At 40.3% G+C, this 23739-nt stretch overlaps 1 protein-coding gene across 1 annotated transcript in view; it reads left to right on the top strand.

Moving 5' to 3' along the window:
• The first annotated feature begins 1842 nt into the window (after positions 1 to 1842).
• LOC109300949 (FRAS1-related extracellular matrix protein 2-like) overlaps positions 1843 to 23739 on the top strand; it is a 112397-nt gene continuing 90500 nt past the window's right edge. Inside the window, exons 1-2 of the mRNA XM_019521837.1 lie at positions 1843 to 1876; positions 3112 to 3354. Coding sequence (XP_019377382.1) covers positions 1843 to 1876; positions 3112 to 3354 — 277 coding nt within the window. The remainder of the gene's footprint in view (positions 1877 to 3111; positions 3355 to 23739) is intronic.

The raw sequence follows: 23739 nt of genomic DNA, 5'->3' as shown, positions 1-23739 counted from the left end.
ACCAACTTTTCAAAGTAAGGTCTACAAGACTGCCTGAATTGCTAAATCGACCCTTCACTATCAATCCAGGATGACAAATTCCATTTTTTTTATCTTGACAAGGGTGTAACCTAAATAACATAGTATCTTTCTCCACTGTTTGTCTGCTCTGCTCCTATGAGCCAGCAGAAAAATTAAATAAACCAAAATCTTGCTCAGGAATTCAGTTTTCATGTAAAAGTATAAACCCTGCTGCTCACAGGCACAAAAGAAAATGGAAAAGTACTCAGAAAACCAAAATAAAGCTGATTGTTTAATTCTAGGTTTGCTGGCCCTTAGCGTTTGCGGATACTAGCTGTAAAGCTGTTGAAGGCATCTAACAGCTATAAATCAAAATCTTGCAGAGGGTTTTTATGACATGCCCATATTTCAAAAACCAGACATAAGTTGGGAATGATCAAATCAGGATATGACGCTGGAAAAATTGTACTCAGTGTTGGGGAGAAAGAAACAGTAAGAAATCTCTTTTTTTCTATTAAGTAAAGTGTGCTGGAGCAGCTGTGATAGGAGAAGTTCATTCTTTTCACTTCAGTGTATTTCCATGAAGGATATATATGATGTCTTGATCACAAGACTTATCTGTTTGTCTGTCATAGGGTCTAGATTTTATGCATGGAGGTAGAAAATTACAAAAATTACTTGCTAACTATATAATATATATGGGACAGTCTCACTCATTCACTATATCTTAGTGGTGATGTGATCTTCTTCGTGTTCTGTTTTAGAGATCCCGTTATTTCTGAATGTTGACAAAATGATCCTTCCTACAGTTAGTCCTTCCATTTCTAGACTAGACATTCTTCTACCAATTTCTTTGGGGGTTTGCCCTTAGTTATTTGAAATGTACCTGTGCAGAAAATACCTGTGCAGTATTTGGAAGTCACTGGAACAATTTGTCATAGCATCATAGCAAGCAAGTGCCAGAAATTCTCTGATACAGAGGAAACCACAATGCATGACTGCCTTGCACTGCCAACCCTCATGACTGGGTTGCAGGAAATGTGTGTGCAGTCAAGGAACTTCATCTCCCCAAACCACTTCTTAGCTGTACGAGTATCATGGCCCTGATTCTAGACTCTGACTTGTGTAAGGGAGCTCTTTTGTATGCAAGGAGACCAACCAACTTCAACTTGTGCATACACACATGCACAGTCTCTCTCTCTCTCTCTCTCTCTTTCTCTCTCACTCACACACACACACACACACACACGCAACTACCATTTCCCATCTTCCTGACTCTCTGTTTTTTGCAGCATCTCTCTTGGCTTTTCCTCAGTAGAGAACACCGTTTTCTTTCATGGACAGCTAGGGCCCTCCACAGGTGAGATGGAGTAATAAGGCAGGGATGGAACAGGAAACAGAAAAGTTCTTGTGTGCAAAAGTGATAGGAATTACATTTCTGTTATAGTTCACATAACTGCTTATTTATTCTACCTGGTTTTCACATGGTTATAAATAGGGTAAAAGAGGCTCCTCACATTGCCTTTCCACCCTGCACTAGACTCAGGAATAGCTCTAGCCTCTGTACAGAATGACACATTACACATGGGTATTAAGGGAAACCAGCTCAGTCCCATCTCCTCCTAAAGGCAGTGTCAGAATGGCACAATCCATCCTTACGAGAGCATATCTGCTTTCCACAGAATCTTTGGTTTCCTGCCTGTATTTTAATGAATTATCCAAACTTGCAGAGGCTGGCACGAAGCACAGTGTAGCTCTGCCACATTCAGAAAACCACAAGAAGACTGACGCTGAATGTCACGTTAGATGTAGAGGCGGTTGTATCAGGCAGTTAACTGAAGGATGCCGATGTGCCAATATGCCTTTAAACAGCAGTGTAAGCTTTGCCTTTACCACAAAACCCAATTGATTTGGATTCAGTGTTAAAGATGTCACCACTGTGTGCACTTATTTAAATTATAGTGAGCTGTCAGTGAAAAATATGATTTTCTGGAATGCCCCCATCTTTTTTCACTGTGTGAATGAAACCCTGTAACCCACAAAGGTGGCAGTGGATTGATACAATGCATTTTTGTTTAGTTTAGTCATACAAAACTGTAGGCAGCTTTTTCATGTAGAAGTGACTCTGGGTAGCTCACACCATTTTTTGTAGATGGTAAGAATGGCATTAGAAAAATCTTCCATCTCTTAGTCACTTTCTCTTGCTCCCATTGTCATTCAGAAATATAGCTACTGCCTGTAGGTATCCCAATGCAATTTTGCAAAACAGCACACTTAGAGCTAAAACAATTCAAATGAGGGGGGAAGTTCAGACTTTGAGAGTGTTGAAGAAAAGAGAAATGAAACAACAAGTTTCCTTGGTCAAGTCATGGATAGAGCATTGTCATTATAGTGGTAGATACATCAAAAAGTGCAGGAAGTATGTGAAGAGTGGCAGGTAGAATGGAGGATTCTGGGAGTTCTGCATGGCAGTAGTGAGGTTTTGGGTCAACTGAAAGCCATAGGATCTGAAGACCCAGAGGAAGTTAATGGGATAATGGGAAACAGCAGGCTGAATGAATATGATAAAAACAACCTTCCCAAATAAAAAGAGAATAAACTTGCTGGGATAACAAAGCCTCCAACACAAAAATGTCAGAGACTTAAGCATGTGAACTACAAGTTTTAAATAAGTATTTGAATGAAAGCAGCAACTAACTTGGAATGAGCAGTTAGCATCACTAGCCAGCAAGTATTTCTTATCTGTACTAACATCAGAACTTCATGAACACCAACTTCAGAGACGAGCACGGTATCATTCCATTCTACATTGCAATGTAAGTATGAAACCAGAACGACTGGCTTCATATGCTGGCTTGAAAGGGAAGTAATGGCTTTCTAAGAAACATCCCTTCCTGAGCGCTCTAGGGTCTTTCTTTGTCAAGACCCACATTCTAACCTTTTTTAGGTTCACTTAGAACAGAAACCTGCTGATAAGAAGAATTATTTGATTATTTAGAATGGACCCAAAGTTTGGCAGATGTGTTCTTTACAGCTCTGCCTCAGATTGTATTTCTGTAAATCACTTCTTTTACTTTATAGAAACAGGTTTTTTTAAGGTTTTTCAAATAGGTTTTTCAAATGCAGATACTCCGCATCTCATTGTTGATGGACTTTCATCTGGAGTCAGAATCCAGTATAGCATGGCTAGAAATCTCTTTAACAACAGCCAGTTAGGTTTCATATCCAAGATAACCAACTCAGTTACTGATCTTTTATATGCTGATGATTATGCCATGTGCATCCACCCAATTGGAGAGCATCAGGGCACCCCAGACTGCTTCTGTGAGGCACATGAATTATACCAGAACCAAAGTGAGACTGACAGGCACTTAATAATTTTAGAGAAATTAATTTTAAACTTCACTGTGCAAAATAATATCATTGGTTATTTATGCGCAGTTATAGCTTCACATTCAACTCACAGGCTGCTGGAAAGAAGTGTTCGGATGGGAATTACTGAGAAAAGGCTGCATACATTTCAGAGTAAAAATCTGTTTTCTTTTCTTTGATTTCCTCTTCTTCCGGTCAATCAACTGACAACTGTTTGTGGCTGCCTGTGATAAAAATCATACTTCCTGACTTGGTGCCACAAAACAGAAAACTGGCTTTTAAAGCTGAGGTAAATATGCAACCTACTGCTTATGGGTATACCTAGTACAACCTATCTGGGAGATATAAAAGGTAGTGTCTGTCTTCATTTTTGTCATTTAAAAAGGTGACACTTCTAAAAATACAGCTAATCCATTTCTGTAAAAAGAATTTGAGATTGTCAGCCAGACCCCAGCAGTCTTTCCTGCCCAAGTGCAGTGGGGCTGGACCTGATGATCTCTAAGGTCCCTTCCAGCCCCTAACATCTATGACACTATGAACCTATAAAACCCTAACTGTTCTGTATGATCTATCCTGTCTCTTGAAACAGAATACAGGTACCTACCAAACAACATTTAGAATATGTCCTATGATTAGGTTAAATCAGTTTACTAGTGTGTGTCTTTTGTACATACTTTCTTTCTTATTTCTTGGTGGTTTTTCATTTATCTGAGTTTACCTTCTACTCTCTCAAACCCTCCACTCCCCTCTACCTCAAAGTGTTTCTCTGCACATGCCCACTAGCGTGCTCTCAGAGGGTCATAGGAAGGAGTCTACGTGATGGAGGAAGAGCAACTGGGATAGTGGCAGAGTGAGACAGATGATGCAGTGCGATGTGGATAGAGATAAAGGCACATAACACAGTGCGAGCAAGTCATGGAGTTTTGAAAGGGACTGTGCTATTGTGAGCGAGATAAGAAATGAGTAAGTGAGAAATTAAGCAGCTTTAGCAGAAAAAGTTGTTCGTATAAGGTTATCAAGTCCATTTCATCTCCTGTGATAACTGAGTCAGTGGAAGAAAGGGTGGCAAGTAACAAAACCAAAAAGGATTTTGCAAGCATGGCCTGCCATGCATTGCCTGCATGAGCTGCAGGTCAAGATAGGAAGCAACTATTTTGAACTGGGCAAGGGGTGAGTAGAAGCTAACCAAAAAAAATCGAGGAAAAAAAGGAGGACAAAAATGGAGGACAGCCTCTCTCTTTTTTTTCCCTAATTGATACCTGAACCTAAAACTTAATGAAAAATAGTATATGCTTTGCCTACCTTATTTGTGATGTCAGCTAGATCTCACATTTTATGCCAAAGTTGAACCAGAACCCCTGTTGACGTATCTTATTCAAAATAAACATATCTCAATTAAATGTCACACCTCAAGACCTTGATTTACCCATTCCTGTACAGTGGTCAGAAAAAAGGGCAAAGCTGTTGTGCACAAACAGGCTTAATCACTAGAAGCGGCTGTGTGCAGCTTGAATGGGTAAGTCCAAAATGCATGTGTATCTGTTTATTTGAGCAACTTAGATTGATTTTGCGCTGACAACTAGTAACATTTTTCACTTACCAATTCTAGACCAAAGATCATTCTCCACAGCAACACCTAAGCACTTACCAGCAGTACAACTTGCTGGCAATCAACAGCCACCGTTTCCTGCACAGATGCCATCTCCCTAACTAACTACTTCTATTGCTTTCCTAGACCAATTTTAAGATTTTTTTTTTAGCAAACAGCATGGAATCATGGAGCAACAAATCAGAGGAAACTGTTTGTCTACCAGTAGTAGAAAGGAAATGAATTTGCTATAATAATCCCTTGTGGTATAACATCCTAGGCTGAGATCCAGCCAGAACCACTAAACTTTTATGCAACATTATTCATAAGAAGATCTCAAAATACTCAACAAAAGTGGCCAATATTGCACAATCCATTCTACAGATGGGGAACCTGAGGCAAAGAAAAGTGGTGAGACTTGTTCAAAGTCACGAAACAGGCAATAGCACTTTGGCCTTTTGGGTTCCATTCCTCTGCTCTGTCCACTAGCCAACACTGTCTCCAAAACTTGCAACCTGTCTCTGAGTGAATCAAGAGAAAACCCAAGGGCTCCCACAAAAATCCATACTGATTAAATTTTCCAAGCAACAGCATGCCACAAGTTTGGCTGCTGGCATGTGCAACTGGCTGATTAGGTATTCAAACCATCAGCTATATTTCAAAATGCTTGATCTAAATGTGCAAAAGCACATGCAAACTGAATGTGCAACACTGTGCACAAATTCCAGTGCTCCAAGTTCCAGATGTTTGTTCTTTTTTTCAAAGTTGCCATCTATCAGATGACAGCTTCTGTTTTAGTCAAGTAAGAGAAGTTGTCAGCAATCTATATTTTCATTCATGCTTTAATCAGCTACTGTCATTGGTGATCGCTCACACATTTCCTTAAGAAGCCACCATAACAGCCTATTCACAATGCTCAGGTTTCATATTTTGCCCACTAAAGTGCCAGGATCCTAGTAGATGATAAGTTTCTATTATTAGAAAGAGATAGTGGGTTTCCTATTTCTTTTTCTCGGTATTTATTTTAAACAACCAATATGGGTAGAACCAGCACCTGTCTTTGACAAACTGTAGTTAAATGTTTCACAGGTATGTCTAGACTGCTGTGAAAGTTACTGAGTATTCTACTACTATAAATTCGGGAGCTGCTTATACTAACCTGCTAGTGTTTTATAACCATTGCAAAATATTTTAGCCTGAAAGATGTGCATCATTCATGTGATAGTACCTTTCTAATGAGAGGATCCTGCAAAAACTGCACCCTATCCCTACAACAGTAAAAATATGATGGGGTGCTAAGCATAGGAGTCAACCAAAAACAGCCAGAATCTATTTAGCAAAGGATAAAAGATAAAAACAAGAGGCTTCCCCACCTCTTTTGCTGACCCTTGGTTCTCTGCTTATTGCATCTATCATAGCATGTGTTCCACAGTCCCAAGGGTTTTGCTTATTTCCGAGTCTTTTTTCTTTCTCATTCCAGATTTTTACATTGTTTATATTGTTTATATTTCCATTGCTTATATTTTCCCTTCTAATTATTTCTGGCTTGCTGATTCCCTGCCACCCACATCCCCACATATACACCTTCCATCACAAGCTCTCCATTTCCCAAATCATTCCTTTACAAAGACTTGTTTATTCTCTCCCTCAGCCATCCTTATCCATGTATTAATTTGCTCTCAAGTGGGCAAAAAGTGGCCAAAGCACCAGCCTGGGACTCAGGAGACCACCAGCGTCCTGGGTGACCCTGGGCAAGTCACTTCACCTCACTTTGTTTCAGTTTCCTCATCTGTAAAATTGGGATAATGGCATCAACCTCCTATGTAAATGCCTTGAGATGTACAGATGGAAAGAGTTAATAAAATGGAAGAATTTTTATTTTTTGTAATCTTTCCTTCTCACCTACCTCAGCTTCACTTTCTCTGCTCCCTCTTACATTTGCTTTATCATTGTGGCAAACCACACTCCTGAAACCTCTGCTTATCAGCTAAACGCACTTGACATCATCCAATAACTGTCTTTCTCTGGGCTATAAGAAGACTGGAATCTAAAGGACTCCTATGGGGAGAAGAGCACAAGAAAGCAGCTGTCTCTTGGGGAATGGGAAGCTCCAGGAGAGGTATAATGGAGTAGAAATAGAGGACATTCAATGGAAGTTATTCCTCTAAGGCTGAAAAATTACTGAACAGAAGAACAGAGTGGACTCAAGAGTGTTGGTGGGAGCCATTGCCATGAAGTTGTGAGGAGCAGTGTAGGTCAAAGAGCCCATAGCAGGGAGCTGTAAGGAAGAGCAGCAGCAACTCTAGAGAGTGCATCTGGTTCTCTGAATTCCCAAAGAACCAGGAACAAGAGCAGAGGATGGTCACAGAGCAAGGCTGCTGCTCGAAAGCTCAGCACAGCAGTGCCCTAAAAAAGGGAAAACCAGCAAGCAGGTCAAAAAGGAACAAAGCAGCACACAGACATGCTACCTAGAATAAGAAAAACTACCCCTGCTTTTCATGACATACTGCTTCACAGTAGCAAAGCTTGGGGGGCAACCAGAACAGCAGCCCTGAGTGCCAAGGTTAGGAGGGTGCAAAAATAGCAGCTACTACCCTGCCAGCCCTGCCACCACCATTAGCATAGCTACTAATGTTTCCCAGGAGACAAAAGGGTCCATATATACCTCTGCCACTGCCAGTGGAGTGAAATGTTGAAAAATTCCATTTAAACAAAAAATGCAATCTCATAAACACAACCGAAGAAAGAGGCAAATGAACGGAGGTTAAGATGCCCTGCAGTGGAAATGCTGATGTTCTAGGAAACTGAACTGAGTATATTGGTGCAGCTTAATATGTGCCACATGAGTGGGATTTACCTATTTACATTTTCCTTTCATGGCTCTGCAAATGAAAATGCATAACTGTACTGATCCCACTCCCTATTGCACATCTCTAACTGCACTGGAATCTAGGGGAAATAGAAGAGGAAGAGGTTTTACAATACATCTTGGGCTTTGTATGCAGGAAGACGCCAGATTTCATTGATCCAACACTGCCTAAACTAGTTTTCTTATTTCTTTTAAATATGAATTTTGTATTTCTTAGAACTAAGCTTGAGACCAATTTTCAGTTCAATGTAGCCTCCAAATCGCAGATCAAATTGATGGCCTGTGACATTTCTGTATGTGCAAATACTCATATTTGCATACGGAGCGCTTCATACTTTTTATGTAAATCAGATGTTTAGGTATGCAACTTTGGCATAACTCCATTTTTTGGTATTAAAAGCAGGCAATAAGAAGACATATAGAATTTGGGAATTTTTAAAAAAAATCTCTTAATTTCTAAAATGTTTTTGCTTCTTCCCAATTTTATTTTGTGATGAGACAAAGAGCCATTTGGATGATTTTTGCCAGTCAAAAAGAAAAAATATTTAGAAAAGATGAGGGTTTACTATTCTGTCCTGGCTTTCTATATAGTATTTTGCTGTTTATAGACACATATACACAATTCTTCCTTCAGCATCTCCATCTCACGATCCTAACTAAAGCAGACATATGGAAATATAGTTTTCAACTCTACAAATCAAAACTGGAAATATTACAAATGGCATCATGTTAAAATAATACAGAACTAATATTGACAACTGCTAAAATAAGCCTGCTTTAATTTACTCTGGTAATATTTCTATGGTAATATTAGTATTGCTAAAGTGAAACTGCCATTCATTTAACAGTGCCTTTGTTCATTTGGGCCTGTGTGGAGGCTTACCTAGAATTAAGTGGTACTTAGGTTCATGTAGAGATCTTATAAGGTCCTTCTGAACAGGGGTAACTTTTACCAGTAGTGTCTTTCTGTAGCCAGAGATAGCTTAATGCATTAAAAAATAATGCTTTCTTTGCTAGATAATGCTTTTCATCCATAAATCTCAAAGCACCTGGTAAAGGAGGGGCTGCAAAGATTTCTGCTCACATTAACAACTGGTGGTTTACATTTGTATTGTGCTAATTCAAAAGAGGATATGATTTGAATGGCAATTGTAAATATGGAGCTGCATACAATAGATTCACTTCTTGTAAGTCACAGAGGGTTGAGGGAAGGGAAATTCAGCACTTTCTGAAAACTAGGTTTCTTCAGAAGTGTCTCAAGGCAGGCACCCAAAAACTGAAGCACCAAGTCAGTTTTCAATGTCTGTTCTGTAAATGGAATTTAAATCTCTTGACTTGATAAGTGGAGCTGATTATGTGGCCCTTTATGTAAAGGGACAGATACCTTCAATGTAGGAAAAATATAAAGTATTTCTCCACATTTAGAAGCTAGAGTGATCATTGACCCTGACATGTACGCTGACCAGTCGCTAAGTATGCTGAAATCTGAGCCATAAATGTTTGAATTTCGTAATAATGAAAGAATCCCAGCAGGTGCATCTCTTCTAGGTCAGTGTTATACATTAAGCATAAGTTGTTTCAGAAAAGGAAAACTAGACCCAATTTCTCTCTGAAAGCGGTTGAGCTTTATCCTCCACTCCTCATCCCCCCGCACCTCCCCTGACTCAAAAAAGTGCCAACAGTGAATTTGATTCCTAGAACTGAAAGCATGGTTCGGTTAGTGGTGGGTGATGCTACAAATCCTCAGCAGTTCCAACCTAATAAGCAACTAAAATAACGTATACTTCTCCAAGTAGCTGGAGCCAACTTGGGTAAAACCCTGGAGCCACTGAAGATTTAACAAGCATCTCAAAAAATTGGATAGGAAAGCTTGCAAGAGCAGACATTCTGCCAATATTTAAAAGACGTTCTGCTTTTTGCCAGACCTGAAATAACATGAGATCTCCACACAGTATTTTAAGTCTTCAGTTTCAGGTTGTAGATAACACCCCCCACAATCCCAGAATGATGATAGTCTATGTCTTAGTCTGTTTATCCCCTATTTCACCTCAAATCTTAGAGGTGGCACTGAGCAAAATTTTGTGATGGCCAATACATCAGATTTGGATTTTACACTGGACCCACCCCTGTCACAAACAACCAACCTTGAACACACGGCTATTTTAGGGTGGTATTTTGGTATGTCTCAGTTAACAAATTTTCTAGCACTTCTGATCTTGTGCTAGCATTTGAAATACTGGTATATGAAGCAGTAAATCCTGGTAGCTATCCACTACTGACTTGAAACAGCTTCTAGATTGTGAACCTCAGTCAAAAGCCAAGATTACCTGTCTGTCCATTAAGGGCAAACTCAGGTTCCCCAAACAGGAAGGATAGTCACTGGTACTTGAATCAGTATATTTTGAAGCTGTTTCAGGGTAGACTGAGTATGAGATAGTTACAGGTAGGGTCTGGTACAGGTTCCCTGTGTAGCTACTTCATGGAGATAAATTGGGTGAGGCATATGGTTTAAAGTATTCATTCGTTTCTGTTCAAATTGTCTCCATCCTATCCCTCTACCAGCGATGGCTTTAAAAGGACTTCTAGAGCAGTGGTCTCCAAACTTTTTTGATCGCGCACCCCATCAGTAAAAAAATTTTGAGCACGCACCCCCAATATATGTATATTTACAGAAATAGAAATAGAAGTTCTAATAGTTTCTTCCCGCACCCCAATGGATCATCTTGCACACCCCACTATGGAGACCACTGCTCTAGAGAATCTAGAGGCTTCTCCAACATTGCCTCTCTCAGCCTCCTCCTCACTCATTCACGAAGAAGATTTGTTAATATGATTAGTTATCCATATTATAGGAATGTCCACAGCTCCCACTGAGGCTCGAGGTCTCATTGTGCTGTACAAACACAGTTAAAAAGACAACTCTCATCCTGAGAGTTCACCATCTCTGCTATGAAGCACACAGATTGGCTACTAAGACTGAATGCAGAATTTGTCTCTGCACTGTAATTCTGATGGAACGCTAGCCAGGGAACAAGCAATCTAAAACTCTACATACCCATCACTTATAGCTGAGAATCTACTACTTTTACAAAACATTCCCACAAGAAATCTCATGCAATTAAAAATGTCTGAAAGCTAAGAAAAAGGTGACTTGGAAACTTATGATTACTGCATCTTTTTGATGACAATATTGCATGGCTTTGAGTTTCACAAGGTTCCATTATTTCTGAGGCCTGAACTTTATGGGAAATGTTGGATATCTGTTCTATTATGACAATACATACCAAACTAAGTGATTATGCACAATTACAGATCTGTTACTCTGATCTCAACAATTTGCAAACCTTTTAAACAAATTTTGACTATCTATGGACTTTAAAAAAGCATTTGATGCAGTGCCACGTGACAAATAATTAGCTATCCTGGAGAAGATAGTGACTAATAGAAAAAATTTAAGCTGAGTAAGGAGCTAGCTTTAGGTTAGAGAGAGGCTTACCAGAGTTCCTCAGGGATCAAACTTCAGACTGATCTACCGAACATCTTTATTTCACATTGGCACAAAAATCTGCTGATGACACAAGGCTCAAAGTGGCTGATCTTGAATGCAGGCAGTCCTTGGACTTACTACACAATTGGTTCCCGAAAACTGCATCTTAAATCAAAATGTTGTAACTCGGTACCGATTTTCCCATAGGAAACAATGGTATAAATGGGGGATTGGTTCCTGAACCAAGGCCTGATACCCTATTTTCACCAAAAATATCCCAGAATTTTGTACTTGATCAATTATAGATGAGTAATATAGCTACATTCATGTATTTATATTGTAAATAGCAATCATATTGATTTGGAAGGATTTCTTAGAGGTGACTCTGCTGGACTTTTTGAAGGGCTCTTGGCTGGACTTTTTCAATGGGTCTTCCCTGGAGACTTCTCAGGAGTCTTGGCTGCAGGTTTTTCTGGAGTCTTATCTGCTTTCTTAAAGAAAGTGTCCAAGAAAGTTTGGACAGATGTTCTCCAGGGAGATGGGCAACGCAGAGAACTTACTCGCTGGCGTGGTGTGGTGTCAGATCAACCGTTGTAAAGTCGGAATTGATGTCAGAAAGTTGAAGCAGGGTGTCAATTTATAAACACTGTAAGTGTGAAATGTTGTAACATGAGACGTAAGTCAAGGACTGCTTGTATTAGAGTGACCTTGACTACTAGAGAAATAAGGAATAATAGTCAATAATACAAAATGCAAGGTCAGACCCCAATTGACTAATAATAAGAGTTTCTGCTTGAAGCTCAGAGCTCTTCAGTTACAAATAATTGAGAAGGAAGAGGATGACACAGAGCCATATCTTTGGCAGCAGAGGCTCTCCCTGCACCATAGACAGCTGCCTGGGGCTCCAGTAGAGGGGAGCTTTTGCCACCCCACACTGCAGCTGAGTGGCAGGGAGAAGCAACAGTAGCAGCTGGATCTTGTCGCCTGCCTACTGCTGACCTGAGCTGAGTCATTCTGGCCCCCTTTTGAAAAATGTTGCTGACCCCTAAATTAGTGGATCAGTGCCTTCATGTTGCTTTGGGCTCCATTCTTCTCTTCAGCTTGTGATATGTTTAACTCTAAGTTATGGACGAGGACCAAAATAACATTGCTTTTGCGTAGCAATTTATTCACCTGTGCTATGATGGAGGTGGATTTTTGAGTGAAATCAGATTTGTGGGTGGAAGGGGAGTTTGGTGGTTCTGTGGGCAGCTGAGATTTATTTGTTCTTATAATTTATGGCACGTATACCTAGAACATTGGGTAAGCTCCCCTTTTCCTTTTGTGAGTGAATCTAAGTGAGGTTGGTTGTTTCATTGGTACATCTCAGTACTGTTTACTGGACTTGGTAAAAAACTTTGATGTATTTGACAAAAACACAAAAATGCATGCAAAATATTTCCATGAATTTTCCAAACTCCTTTGCAGTTTACCCTTTATTAGCTTGAATGTTTTGTTTTATACTGCTTAACTTTTAAAGCCCAATTACAGAAGTGTGACTCTAGCAATATTTTTCTCAATTCTATATGAGATTTATTAAATATATAAAATAAGGTTTCATATGCAAAAGTAATTTTGGAAAATTGGGAAGGAGCTAGAAAAATGTAAGTTCTCATATCTGATATGATTGAGACCTTTATATGCATTTATATATATTTAAGTAATATATTGCCAAGTGAAAATGTTTCCAGTTATCTAAATCAGTAGTTATTTCATTAGAATTTATAGCCATCAAAATATGTTGAACCTCTAAATTATAAGACCTAACAATGTTACGCCTGGATGTGGTGGAAAATGATTGTGAGTGGTACACAACCTCATGAAAGATGACTGAAACCAACTACGGATGTGACCAATACACCGTAAGCACATCTAAGTTATTTGAGTGCTTGCCTTCTACCCACACGATCCTAAGACTGGCGCGCTGTTGAAAGTGATGCATGGGAAACTAGGGCAAAGTGCTGATTTATTTTATGCTAATGAGAAAAATCCAGATTATTCAAATTAAATTCTAAAACAGAAATGGATCATTCAGCCTGTTTTAGCTCATGGAGTTTCATTGAAACAGGTGTCTCTTCCGTGATCTCAAAGTTGTAAAAATTAAACAATATTAGGAGGTTTCCATTTTGAAGTGCTCCTGCCAGCTGAAAGCGGCTGTGATTCTGCTACTATTGGCTGTTTAAGATTAAAAGCTAAATGGAAAGATTAGAGCAATTAGTGCATGTTGGCTCTTAACTGCATCAAGGTGAATAATGTGGGAGAAGTAAGCCAAGGCTGTGCCTCCATCTGTGTTTTTCCCACCAGAAGCTATGTACCAGCAGTTCTCCTCAATTATGAAAAAAGGAAAAATGTTCCTTGCTGCTTCATTTGAACCAAATAAAACTGGAAAGAATAAAGCTAGAGTAAGGAACATATTTCAAAGGAAGGAACAGCGCACTGGAGGGCCCTAATTGGGCCTGTTTTATAGTGCCGCTCATGTCTCCTCTTTCATAAACCACCTATCCTGACGCAGAGCCCCATGGCCCTGTGCTTGGATAAAGTCTCCATGGCCTTCCTACTTTTTTTCTATCTACCTAGAGTGCCAGCTAACCAAATCTCCATATTTTATTTTGTACTAAGAGAAGGACAACAAGTTTATAATCATAGTAGAAATAGTCTTAGTAAATCTTCAGAATTGCTTGAAGGTGAACAGGGAATTATGGATTGTAGTTTATTTAAGGGTAGGAATGGAATTAATGAGAGATTCTTCTATGTAATAAGTACAAAACAGTGCTATCACACAACTATTTTTAACCCAAACTCATAGCATATCATCCATTTCTCCATCACTTCCCAAAGTCATCTGAATTCCAAGTGTTTCTAATACCCCTGAAACAATGTAGAAGAAAGAGTTCATACTTTAAGACACTAAACGACAGATGGAATACATCCCAGATGTCTCTTGAATTTTGAAAAGTCCCCATTAGTTTCTGTGAAACACAAAATATCTCCTTCTGATCCATTTAAGGGAGCACAAACCTGTCATTCTGAAACACATTACCCTTTGTAGATAAATTTCTGTTTCACTGCCCACATTTATGCAAATGACTGAACTTTGCTTAAGTCCCAAGAGGAAATATATATTTGATTCCATTGTGCAGTATTTAGTCATAAATGTCATTAGCATCATGATACCAGTTCTTTTAAACATGTATCTCATTTTCTCTCAAGACAGTAATACTTATCATTCACCTATAGCTGCAATACAACTTCTTTAAAAGCAAGGAGTGAGGAGGCAAGAGGGTTCCAAAGTGGAGAAATAGGTATAAACAGTCTTATGTTCATGTCTGTATGTGAATCGTGGCAAAGGTTCCCAGTTTTACAAGACATGTATGTAAGCTTTAGCCATGTAATTATGTCCTGCATAATCACTCTATTTCTATTTCATTGTATTGTCTCACAACATACATGTGTCTTATTCATTCTAGTAGTATTACAGGGAATACCATTTCTTTTCCATATCACATTACATGAAAACAGGGCTGACCATTACTTTAATGGTCAGTTCTGTCTTATGTCCTCCATGTATGCAATTATGCTACATACATCCTTAACTTACACTCTTCTTAAACTCCATTTCTCTTTCTAATAATGATCAGCATATCCCATTCTCCTACCCTCCTACCTATCCTTAAGATGAGAAAAACTTTGCCTTTATTCCCATTTTATCCTGAGGAGGAGATTTTATCATTAACAGGTGGAGTGCCGGAAAGAAGATAAGCAGCAAGGGAATGTTCTAGGATAACCTCAAGTAATCCACAAAAGGTTTAGAGCCAGGTCTTTAAATAGTTCTGGACTAGTTTTCAAGAGCCGAGTACCCATTTTTGAGCCAAACTTTCCCAAGAAGCTCATTACTCAGTCAACTATTTATGATAATTGTGCCACATGTTCAATAGTTCCCTTGAGTGTTGAGCTTTTGAAATATAGTCACTTATTTTGATGCCTCAATGATGGTTGAATTGTTCTGAAGTGCAAGACTTGATTGCAGCCTGAGACCTTTTGAAAAATCTGTCACTACTGACTCCATATAATTCTGTTGCCATATTACATCTTGGTGGCAGCCATGCACAGCGCAGTGTCAGTGGCTGTACTGCTGCCGGTGTGGAAGTCCTGCTGCCATGGGTGGATCTAGGATTTTGAAAAGTGGGATTCATATGGTGTGGCACATCATTCCATGTAACACAATACATTTTTTTCCAATTAAAGGGAAATAAGAAGCTTCACTAATATGTTTACAATCAAAGTAAAAACAAATATAACTATTGGAATGTGCATTAGTTTGCTGGAGTATATGTTAAATTTTAAAAAACACAAGAAACTAGGAAAAAACAAAGGATATTGTCATAAGTCCCATAAGCATTATAATAAAATATACAGCTCCTATTCAGATTCATAAAACAAAATCTAGCCTTCTTGAGCATCTTGACAGTACCTCCAATGCTACGCTGTCAGTCATTTTTACAGCTGAGTTAGTATGACCACACCCAAGTTGCAGTTTTTAGCTAAAGCTAAAACCAGTCTTCAGAGCTGTGGAACAAAAAAGAGATATTACCAGAAATGATCAACAGAAAGCTAAATTGCAAAAGAAAGGATAGTTAAAATAATGGAAGATCAAGACCATTAAAAAGGATAAAGGGTCATTAACACTTGTGGCATGGAAAAAGATTAGTAGGAATCAGGGAGATGACAATGATCCATGAAGTCAGTTGAGACTCTCAGCACTGCCTGAAAAGAAATTCTGCTGCTCCTCCCAGTTTACTTTAAAGTTTGGGTGGATCAGGAATCAAAGCCGATGCAACTGCACCACTGCAACCCCTCCCTGTTTGCCCAGATCCACCCCTGGTTACTGCTGCTCTTTTTGCACTTCCACTCAAAATGGGACAGTGCCCAGGGCTGATGCCCTGATCACCTCCCCTTTGTTACATTACTGGTTAAGCCACTGGCAACCAGGCCAACTCATGCCACAAGAGCCAACTAGTGGCACTATGATTAGCCCTCTGCCCTGGCCCCTAATACTTTTCAAGGATTAAAGTGGCATCCAAATTCTGTCATCTGATTATGCCTTTAAAGTAATTTTAGATATTTGTCTAATACTGAGCTTGGAAAGATACAGAATAGGAAAGAGCAGCTGTGGATAATATGAGGAAACCATCTGTAGTTTGTTTGGCAGCAAATACTCCAAAGTATCAACACAGAGCAGAAAACTCACTTATTCTACTACTCATTGGCATTTGACAATAAGCAAATACTTTTAGGACATTATGACACTTTTTTCCATTCTGTTCATGAGACTTTTGAAAGGAAACTCAAAGCTCAAGTGGACCAGATGAAGTCAGGATATAGCAGTGTAAAATATTATGAATAAAGGTAAATTAGGCTTACCAGAGGGATGAAAATACTGTGAGGACCAGGACCTCATACCGATTCTCATTTCTGCTCTTGAATAAAACAGAAAAAAATAGATATCCGCTAGCTGTGACCACCAGTAGCAGAAACAAGAGGGCATGAGACTGACCCCTTCTTCATACCACTAGGCATGAAAACTGTTGTACTGACAGCAATGGAAAGACTGAAGAACACTGTGAATGCCACTTGGGGCTAAGGAGAAGTTTAGCATAGAAGCAATTCAAGCAGAATTTATTTACACAAAGATGAAAAGAAATATGAAACAAACTACTAGAATCAGCTGGGCAGTGCACCTGAGTTCAAAAGGGATTTACACAAGTTATTGTAGGAAAGGAGGAAATCTAGGAACGTGCCTACTTATCTAAATTATAGCTACAGGGGACCGTGAGGAAGCAGAGAAGAGGAGCTGTATTTAGGTTTAGCAGAATAATTCTTCATGGACCATTTTGTCTAGATCTTTAAGTGCAAGGAATCATTTCATAGGTCATATTCATTATTCTGTTATATCCAGAAGGACATTTGTCATCCCTCTCCTTCACAGTACACTTTGACTGAGAGCTTTGCCACTTGTCTTCCAAGAGGGGGTATGAATTCTGAGCCATGTGCTTACTATTCGGTCTAGAGAACCAAAACTCTTTTCAGCTATGCACTATGTCTGGTGAATCCTTCAAGTAATAGAAATAATGCTTACGCAAGTCGCATTTCAACAGTACTGACTTGACATCTCAGCTATAAGGAATGTTCCAAAGGGATGGAATCCCAAACTGTTCTGTATCTTATATCTGAACTGCATTGATCCTGGCACTATAGTACAAAAATCACTTGATACACCTTATGTGACAGTATTCACCCACATTTTCTCCCCACAGTTCTATCGGTGTGTACAGTAAGAGAATAACTCAGTTAACAATCTCTCTTTTTCCAAGTTTTCTTTAAGAGATTGGGAATAAATCCAGTCCTGGATGAGGTGGAAAGGAAACCAGAGATGTACTTATTGCTCCGGTAGACTCCTACTAGGTGGATCAGAGCCACAGTTTGCAAAGCATAGGCTGTCCTATCTTTGAGCCACAGCATAATTGCCCCAGCCCTGGTGCTTTCCAATTCTTGCCACTGACTATTATGCATGTTTTGCTAACTGGGAGCTAATAATTCCCCTTGACCTGAAGACCACACTTCACTGATGAATTGTGTTTGGCCTAATCATTAGGACTGTTTTTCCTACAGCTCTGGAGAGTAATGGTAGCATTCCACCCTGCTGTTTGCATAGATTTGAGAAAAAAAGATGTTATGTCCTCATTCAATACCCTCCTTTACAAACCAGAAACGCATAGGAATGATTTATCACATAAATGTTTGAAAAACCCACATCACAGAAGTTTTATTTCCTTTGGAAAATGTCAACCTCACAAGAATGAAGCCCTTTTTGGATCCCTTTCTTGAATGGTTGTTGGTTTTCATATCAATTATTTGAATACCTTGTACACAACGTTGCCATATTTGGCTCCAAAAAAATTCCAGTAATGCTTAATGTCTTTACATCCTGATGCCAGGACCAATCTCTTTCCTTCAAGACTGATTTTAAAACAGAAAGGCATGAAATGGAAACTGTTTTTTTTAATAGTCATCTGAGTCAGTTTTTCCTCTTACATTTTTATGGGTGCAAAAACAATATTTTTAGTATGTGATACAGAAAAAGAATGGCTAGAGTGTCAACCCCTCATCCATGGAAGCTGTTGACCAGTACAGGTTTGTTTTAAGCTGAAGTAACCAGGAATCTCTAAAGATTGATTTTAAAAAACTCCATTTTCAGTGTAAAATCCCTAACCAAACAATTACTGCAAAACTATTACTAATCATAGAATGATTGTTAGATGGGTTCAAGGTTTGAAATTTGCATTCAGTTTCCAAGTTTCCAGCAAAGGAACCCTACATTACATCCCATTCCATTTTGTGTTTATTCTTTATAAACTATTGCATTGACAAAGTATAAAAGGCATGAGCATGGGACATGCATGATTTGACTTGAGAGAGCTTTAAAATCTGCACAATGTACATGTATTGATGATATAGCTTTTATCCATATGCAAATATTACTAGTTCAACTGCAGGTATAGTATACAACTAATCACTTAGAATCTTATAAAATTATATGTATGATAGCCAAAAGAAGGCTATCCCCAATTAGCAGATCTTTTTGTCAGTTATTTCTAAGGCAAGAAAAGTTTTTAAATTGTTGGCTTAGTATTATTATTAAAATGCAGAGACAGTGCAAAGACTGGAGGGATGGCTGATAGGCATGTTTACTCTATCTTGCAAATATTCATGTACACTTGACAAACAATGGCTTATTTACGGTATATGGAAACTTCTCACTGGCTGCATGTACACAAGATGCTGACTGCACAGTCATTACTGTGCAATCATCTAGTACTTGTGTATACAAGTACATACATTTGGGGGGGAAATGCAAAAGTACTTGTGTATACAAGTAGTAGATGACTGTGCAGTAACCGGAGTTACTGAGCAGTAGCGTCACTGAACAGCTTTTAGGTGACACTGACTGTGCAGTAGCTCATTACTACTGCGCAGTAGCATCACACCGCGCTTTGTGCATGTGACTCTACTGTGCAGTAGTAATGAGCTACTACAGTGTCTTGTGTAGATGTGGCCACTGATTTCTTTCACCTGTACTACATATTTGCAGTGCAGCTGAGCAATCCCCTTTCTTGCTAAAAATAAACCTTATATAGTAACAAAGTTTGATGCATAAAATGCCCAGGATGTGAAATGTGACTGAATTAAACATTTCAGAACTTCCTGATGTAGAGTATTTCAATCACACAAGCCCAGGATATTGAATCCCTGAAAATATAACTGACATTTAATTTTAAATTCTACAAGAGTACTGACAAAAATGATGGTTCAATCATATATAAGATGCTCCTGATTGAAAAATTAATTTCAGCTGCACCTAAAACTTTTAGTGTTACGACAGTAGTGATGATGGACCAATACGAACTTCACCGTAACAAGCTATAACCCATTTATCACCATTACAAACATATCATGCCACATCATGACAAACATTCTGCTGTTTTTTGTAGTAATATCTCCCTGGTCTCTACCTTGGTGACTTTCATAAGCCAGTGGTATAGCCAGAATGTAAAGGACTTCAGCCATCCCACTGCCTATGCTGGGAGCTGTGTAAGGGTAGCATAGCAGCTGCTCTGTGTACTCTGGCTTCCTGAAAATATCTTCAAGGAGAGGAGTTTAGACTGCAGTGGCACAAAGGGGATAGAACAGAATATAGATGGTATTTGTTGTAGCCATGTGTAACAGGGAGCCAAAGGCCCCTGTTACGAAAAAGGGGAAGGGACAACAAGCTAGCCTGGCTGTGTAGGTTAGCAGGCAGCTGGGCCATGGCCGGCTGCACAGCAATAAACTGGATGATCAGGGCAGATTCCCAGGAAGGTATAGGCTAAAGCAGCGAGGATAAGCTGAAGCAGGAAGGGAGGAAAAAACATGGGAGGAAAGAACCCCAGTGCAGGACTAGGGAGTCACCTGAATAAAGGGGGCAGGGCTCCAGGGCATTTAAACTCAGCTCTTGGAGGAAGGTGGTCAGTGAGGCCTGGTGTTTTGCAGGGAGCGGAGCTCTGGGGAGAGAAGGGCTGCAGGAGAGACCCAGGAAGGCACTGAAACACGCTGAGAGGGAGGAGGTGAGAGCTCAAGGGAAGGAGGGCTGGTAAGACTTTTTTTCACCCAGAGTGGGGGAAGTTTTTGCTTGAAATTCAGTTTTAACTCGAGGACTGGAGTGTGGCTATAGGGAAGGCATGGAGACCACAGGGGCATCTGAAGAGCCTCCCGAGTTTAGAGCCAAGCCTGGATCAGCAAGCCCAGGGGACACTTACATACACTCCTCCTATATGCAACCTGAAGATGGTTTACACGCTAAGAAATGGGAAGTAGCTGTAAGTCAGTCCATATTCTGGCCTGTGCTACCCCATGAACCTGCAGTTGGAGAGGAGATCAGTATAATTATGCTTAAAGGCCTAATCCAAACCACTGAAGTGAGAAGTCTTTTCCGTGGGCTTTGGATGAGGGTCTAAAGGCTTGATACCACCGGCTGAAGTTAAGCTTGGAGTTTTTCCTCCCAAGCTTAAACCAGCATTTTACTTTAAGCTTGTGCTGAATCCAAGCCAACATTTTCAGCATCTTGCAATATTGAGCCTTACATGAGTATCACAGTAAGTGAAGGAGAATAATGGCTTTACATATCACCTCTGATTCTGGGTTCAAGCAAACAGTCTATGAACCATTGAGAGTGTCTACACGTTACGCTACATCCCTGTAGCAACATGCTACAGCAATGTAGCATTGGTGGGCAAAAACCATGATGCCACAGCCATTGGCTATATATGTGCTCTGTGGTGGTGGGGGGGGGGGCTCTAAGAGCCACTCTAATTAAAGCACCCACAGTGTCTTAATGTACTTTAAGCTGTGTGCTTAAAGTAAAATGCTGGTTTAAGCTAGATCAAGGCCAGAGGGATCAGCAGCTGGTGGTATCTAGCCTTTAGACCCTCATGCAAAGCCCACTGAAAAGACTTCTGACTTCAGCGGGGTTTGGATTAGGCCTTTAAGCATAATTGTACTGATCTCCTCTCTAAATGCAGGTTCATGTGGTAGCAAAGGCTGGAATATATACTGACTTACAGCTACTTCCCATTCTTTAACATGTAAACCATCTTCAGCTTGCATATAGGAGGAATGTGTATAAACAGCAGGAACTATCATACACTCTTACATATTATCTCGATATGACCCACTGTGTTCTTTGAAAGAGAAGGAACTTTTTAGGTAAAACATAAAACATATATTATTTTTGTTATTTACATACAGAAGCACTTTGCAAACTATACACTGGAAATGAAGCTATCTCAGGAGTAAACAGAGCTACCGTACATAATTAAGTGACACAAAAGAGACATACTAGTATAGAAAGATACCATAACCACCGAGGAGGGTAAGAATTCTAAATGTAATGAATACCACGTGAAAACATCTTAAATAAAATGTGGTCAATATACTATGGTATACTATATTAATTCATGCCACAGAATCTCTGATAACTAGTAATTACGAGGACCACATTTTCTTTTTTATGTTGCTGGAAAGGCAGAATTTCCAACAGCACAGTGTCACTAACATGCAGTTGACATACCTGGTTAATTCTAATTTGGAAAGGAGTATGCCGCCTTTTTTGCTGAATTATCAACACGTTCCTAATGTATCTGGCTATGTGGTTCATCTCCCATTCAGGTGTTAACTATGCCAGCCTACAGCATTCAAATTGATGAAATCATATGACTGCAAGTTGTTTTCCAGAATTCTTATCCGCATGCATTGTATGAAAACATATATACTTATCTCTGTATCCTTCCCATGAGACTATCAGTGTAATATATGCAGTTTCTAGGCATCTACATGACTATACTATTTAACATTTTCCTTTTGAGGCTGCGTTCCAAGTTACTGGTTACACAAAATAGCATAACTTAAAAGTTGGTCTCTTTAGCAAGGCACTCAGGTGTCTGCTATTTGGAGAGCCAGGATAACTCCTTAGGTGCTGGTTGCTGGGGCAACTAGAGGGAGCCAGGGACCCACACCTGCTAGCGGTCAGCTGACCAGAAGGGGCAGGGCCTGGCTTCCATTTTAAACCCCAGGGGGAGGCCAGGCAGGCAGTTTCCTGGTGGCAGCCAAGGGGGAAGGAGCTCTGCTGGAGTGAATAATGAGTAGAGGCCAAACTGCAGGTATGGCTGGAGATTGGAGACGGATGGAACAACTCTGGTGTGGCGAGAAGGTTGGAGCCAGATGGCTTAGAGTTATGTTATAGCCCAGGGGCTTGCGTTTTGTTTGCTATTCGACCGGAGGTTTGGGTGAGGCTATTAGGGGTTGGAGGAGGCCTCATACAGGACCCACGGCAGTGTGGAGATCCCAGCCCCAGAGAGGAAGCAGTGAGAAGCCCCAGAGAGGGGGCAGTGAGACAGGGCTGCAGGGAGCCTGAAAGCCCCAGAGAGGGGGCAGCGAGAAGCCCCAGAAAGGGGCAGCAACTGATGAAAGCCAAAAAGGCAACATTGGGAGTGAGCCGACCCTGAGCGCCAGAGAGGGCGTAGCATTTGAGAGTGTGCCGACCCCGAGTGCCAAAAGGGTGCAGTATCAGGAGTGTGCCAACTCCGAGTGCCAGGATAGACGTAGTATCAGGAGTGTGCCAACTCTGAGCGCCCAGTAAGGCAGAGAGAGACTAGGTCGCAGAGAACCCGAGCGCCTAGAGGCGCAGTGCAAGTGCGAGATAAGGTTGGGGAAAACCCGAGCGCCCAGTGAGGTGCAGGGTGAGACTGGGCTGCAGAGAACCCAAACACGCAGTGGGGCACGGTAGAGCGAGACAAGATTGTAGAGAACGCGGGCACCAGAGAGGCGCCGAGTGAGACAAGGCTGTGAAGCAACAGAGCGTCAGTGAGGCACTAATCGAGATAGGGCTGCAGAGAGCCCAAATGACAGTGAAGTATCGAGTAAGACTGAAGAACGTCAGTACATCTGCGAGGCTTGGGGCTTGGTACAGGGGTGGTTGGAGCCATGCATAGCCCATAAGCCCAGGGTGCACAGAACACCCATTATAAGAAACAGGACTAGTGATAGCGGGAGAACCGTGGCCAAGGGGACGAAAGGCAGCCACCCTATAATATATATAAGACCAAAGACATGGCGGGTGAGATTCAAGGGTGCTTGTAGGCAGCTTGGCATGGTACAGAGGGCAACTAGGGGAGAGCACGGCAACCCTAGGACTCCCCTCCTGTTACAGTCTCTTCAACTGATATCACTAAAGCTTTTTGGGAACAAGAATTTTTATTTAAAGGGAAAGTCTTTTTTCTAAAAACTAGAATG

The sequence above is a fragment of the Gavialis gangeticus genome, unplaced genomic scaffold (assembly GCF_001723915.1).
Source record: "Gavialis gangeticus isolate Ggan-Ray unplaced genomic scaffold, GavGan_comp1, whole genome shotgun sequence".
Lineage (NCBI taxonomy): Eukaryota > Metazoa > Chordata > Crocodylia > Gavialidae > Gavialis > Gavialis gangeticus.
Note: the sequence above shows the minus strand (reverse complement) of the source record. Positions and strands in the feature narration are given on the sequence as shown.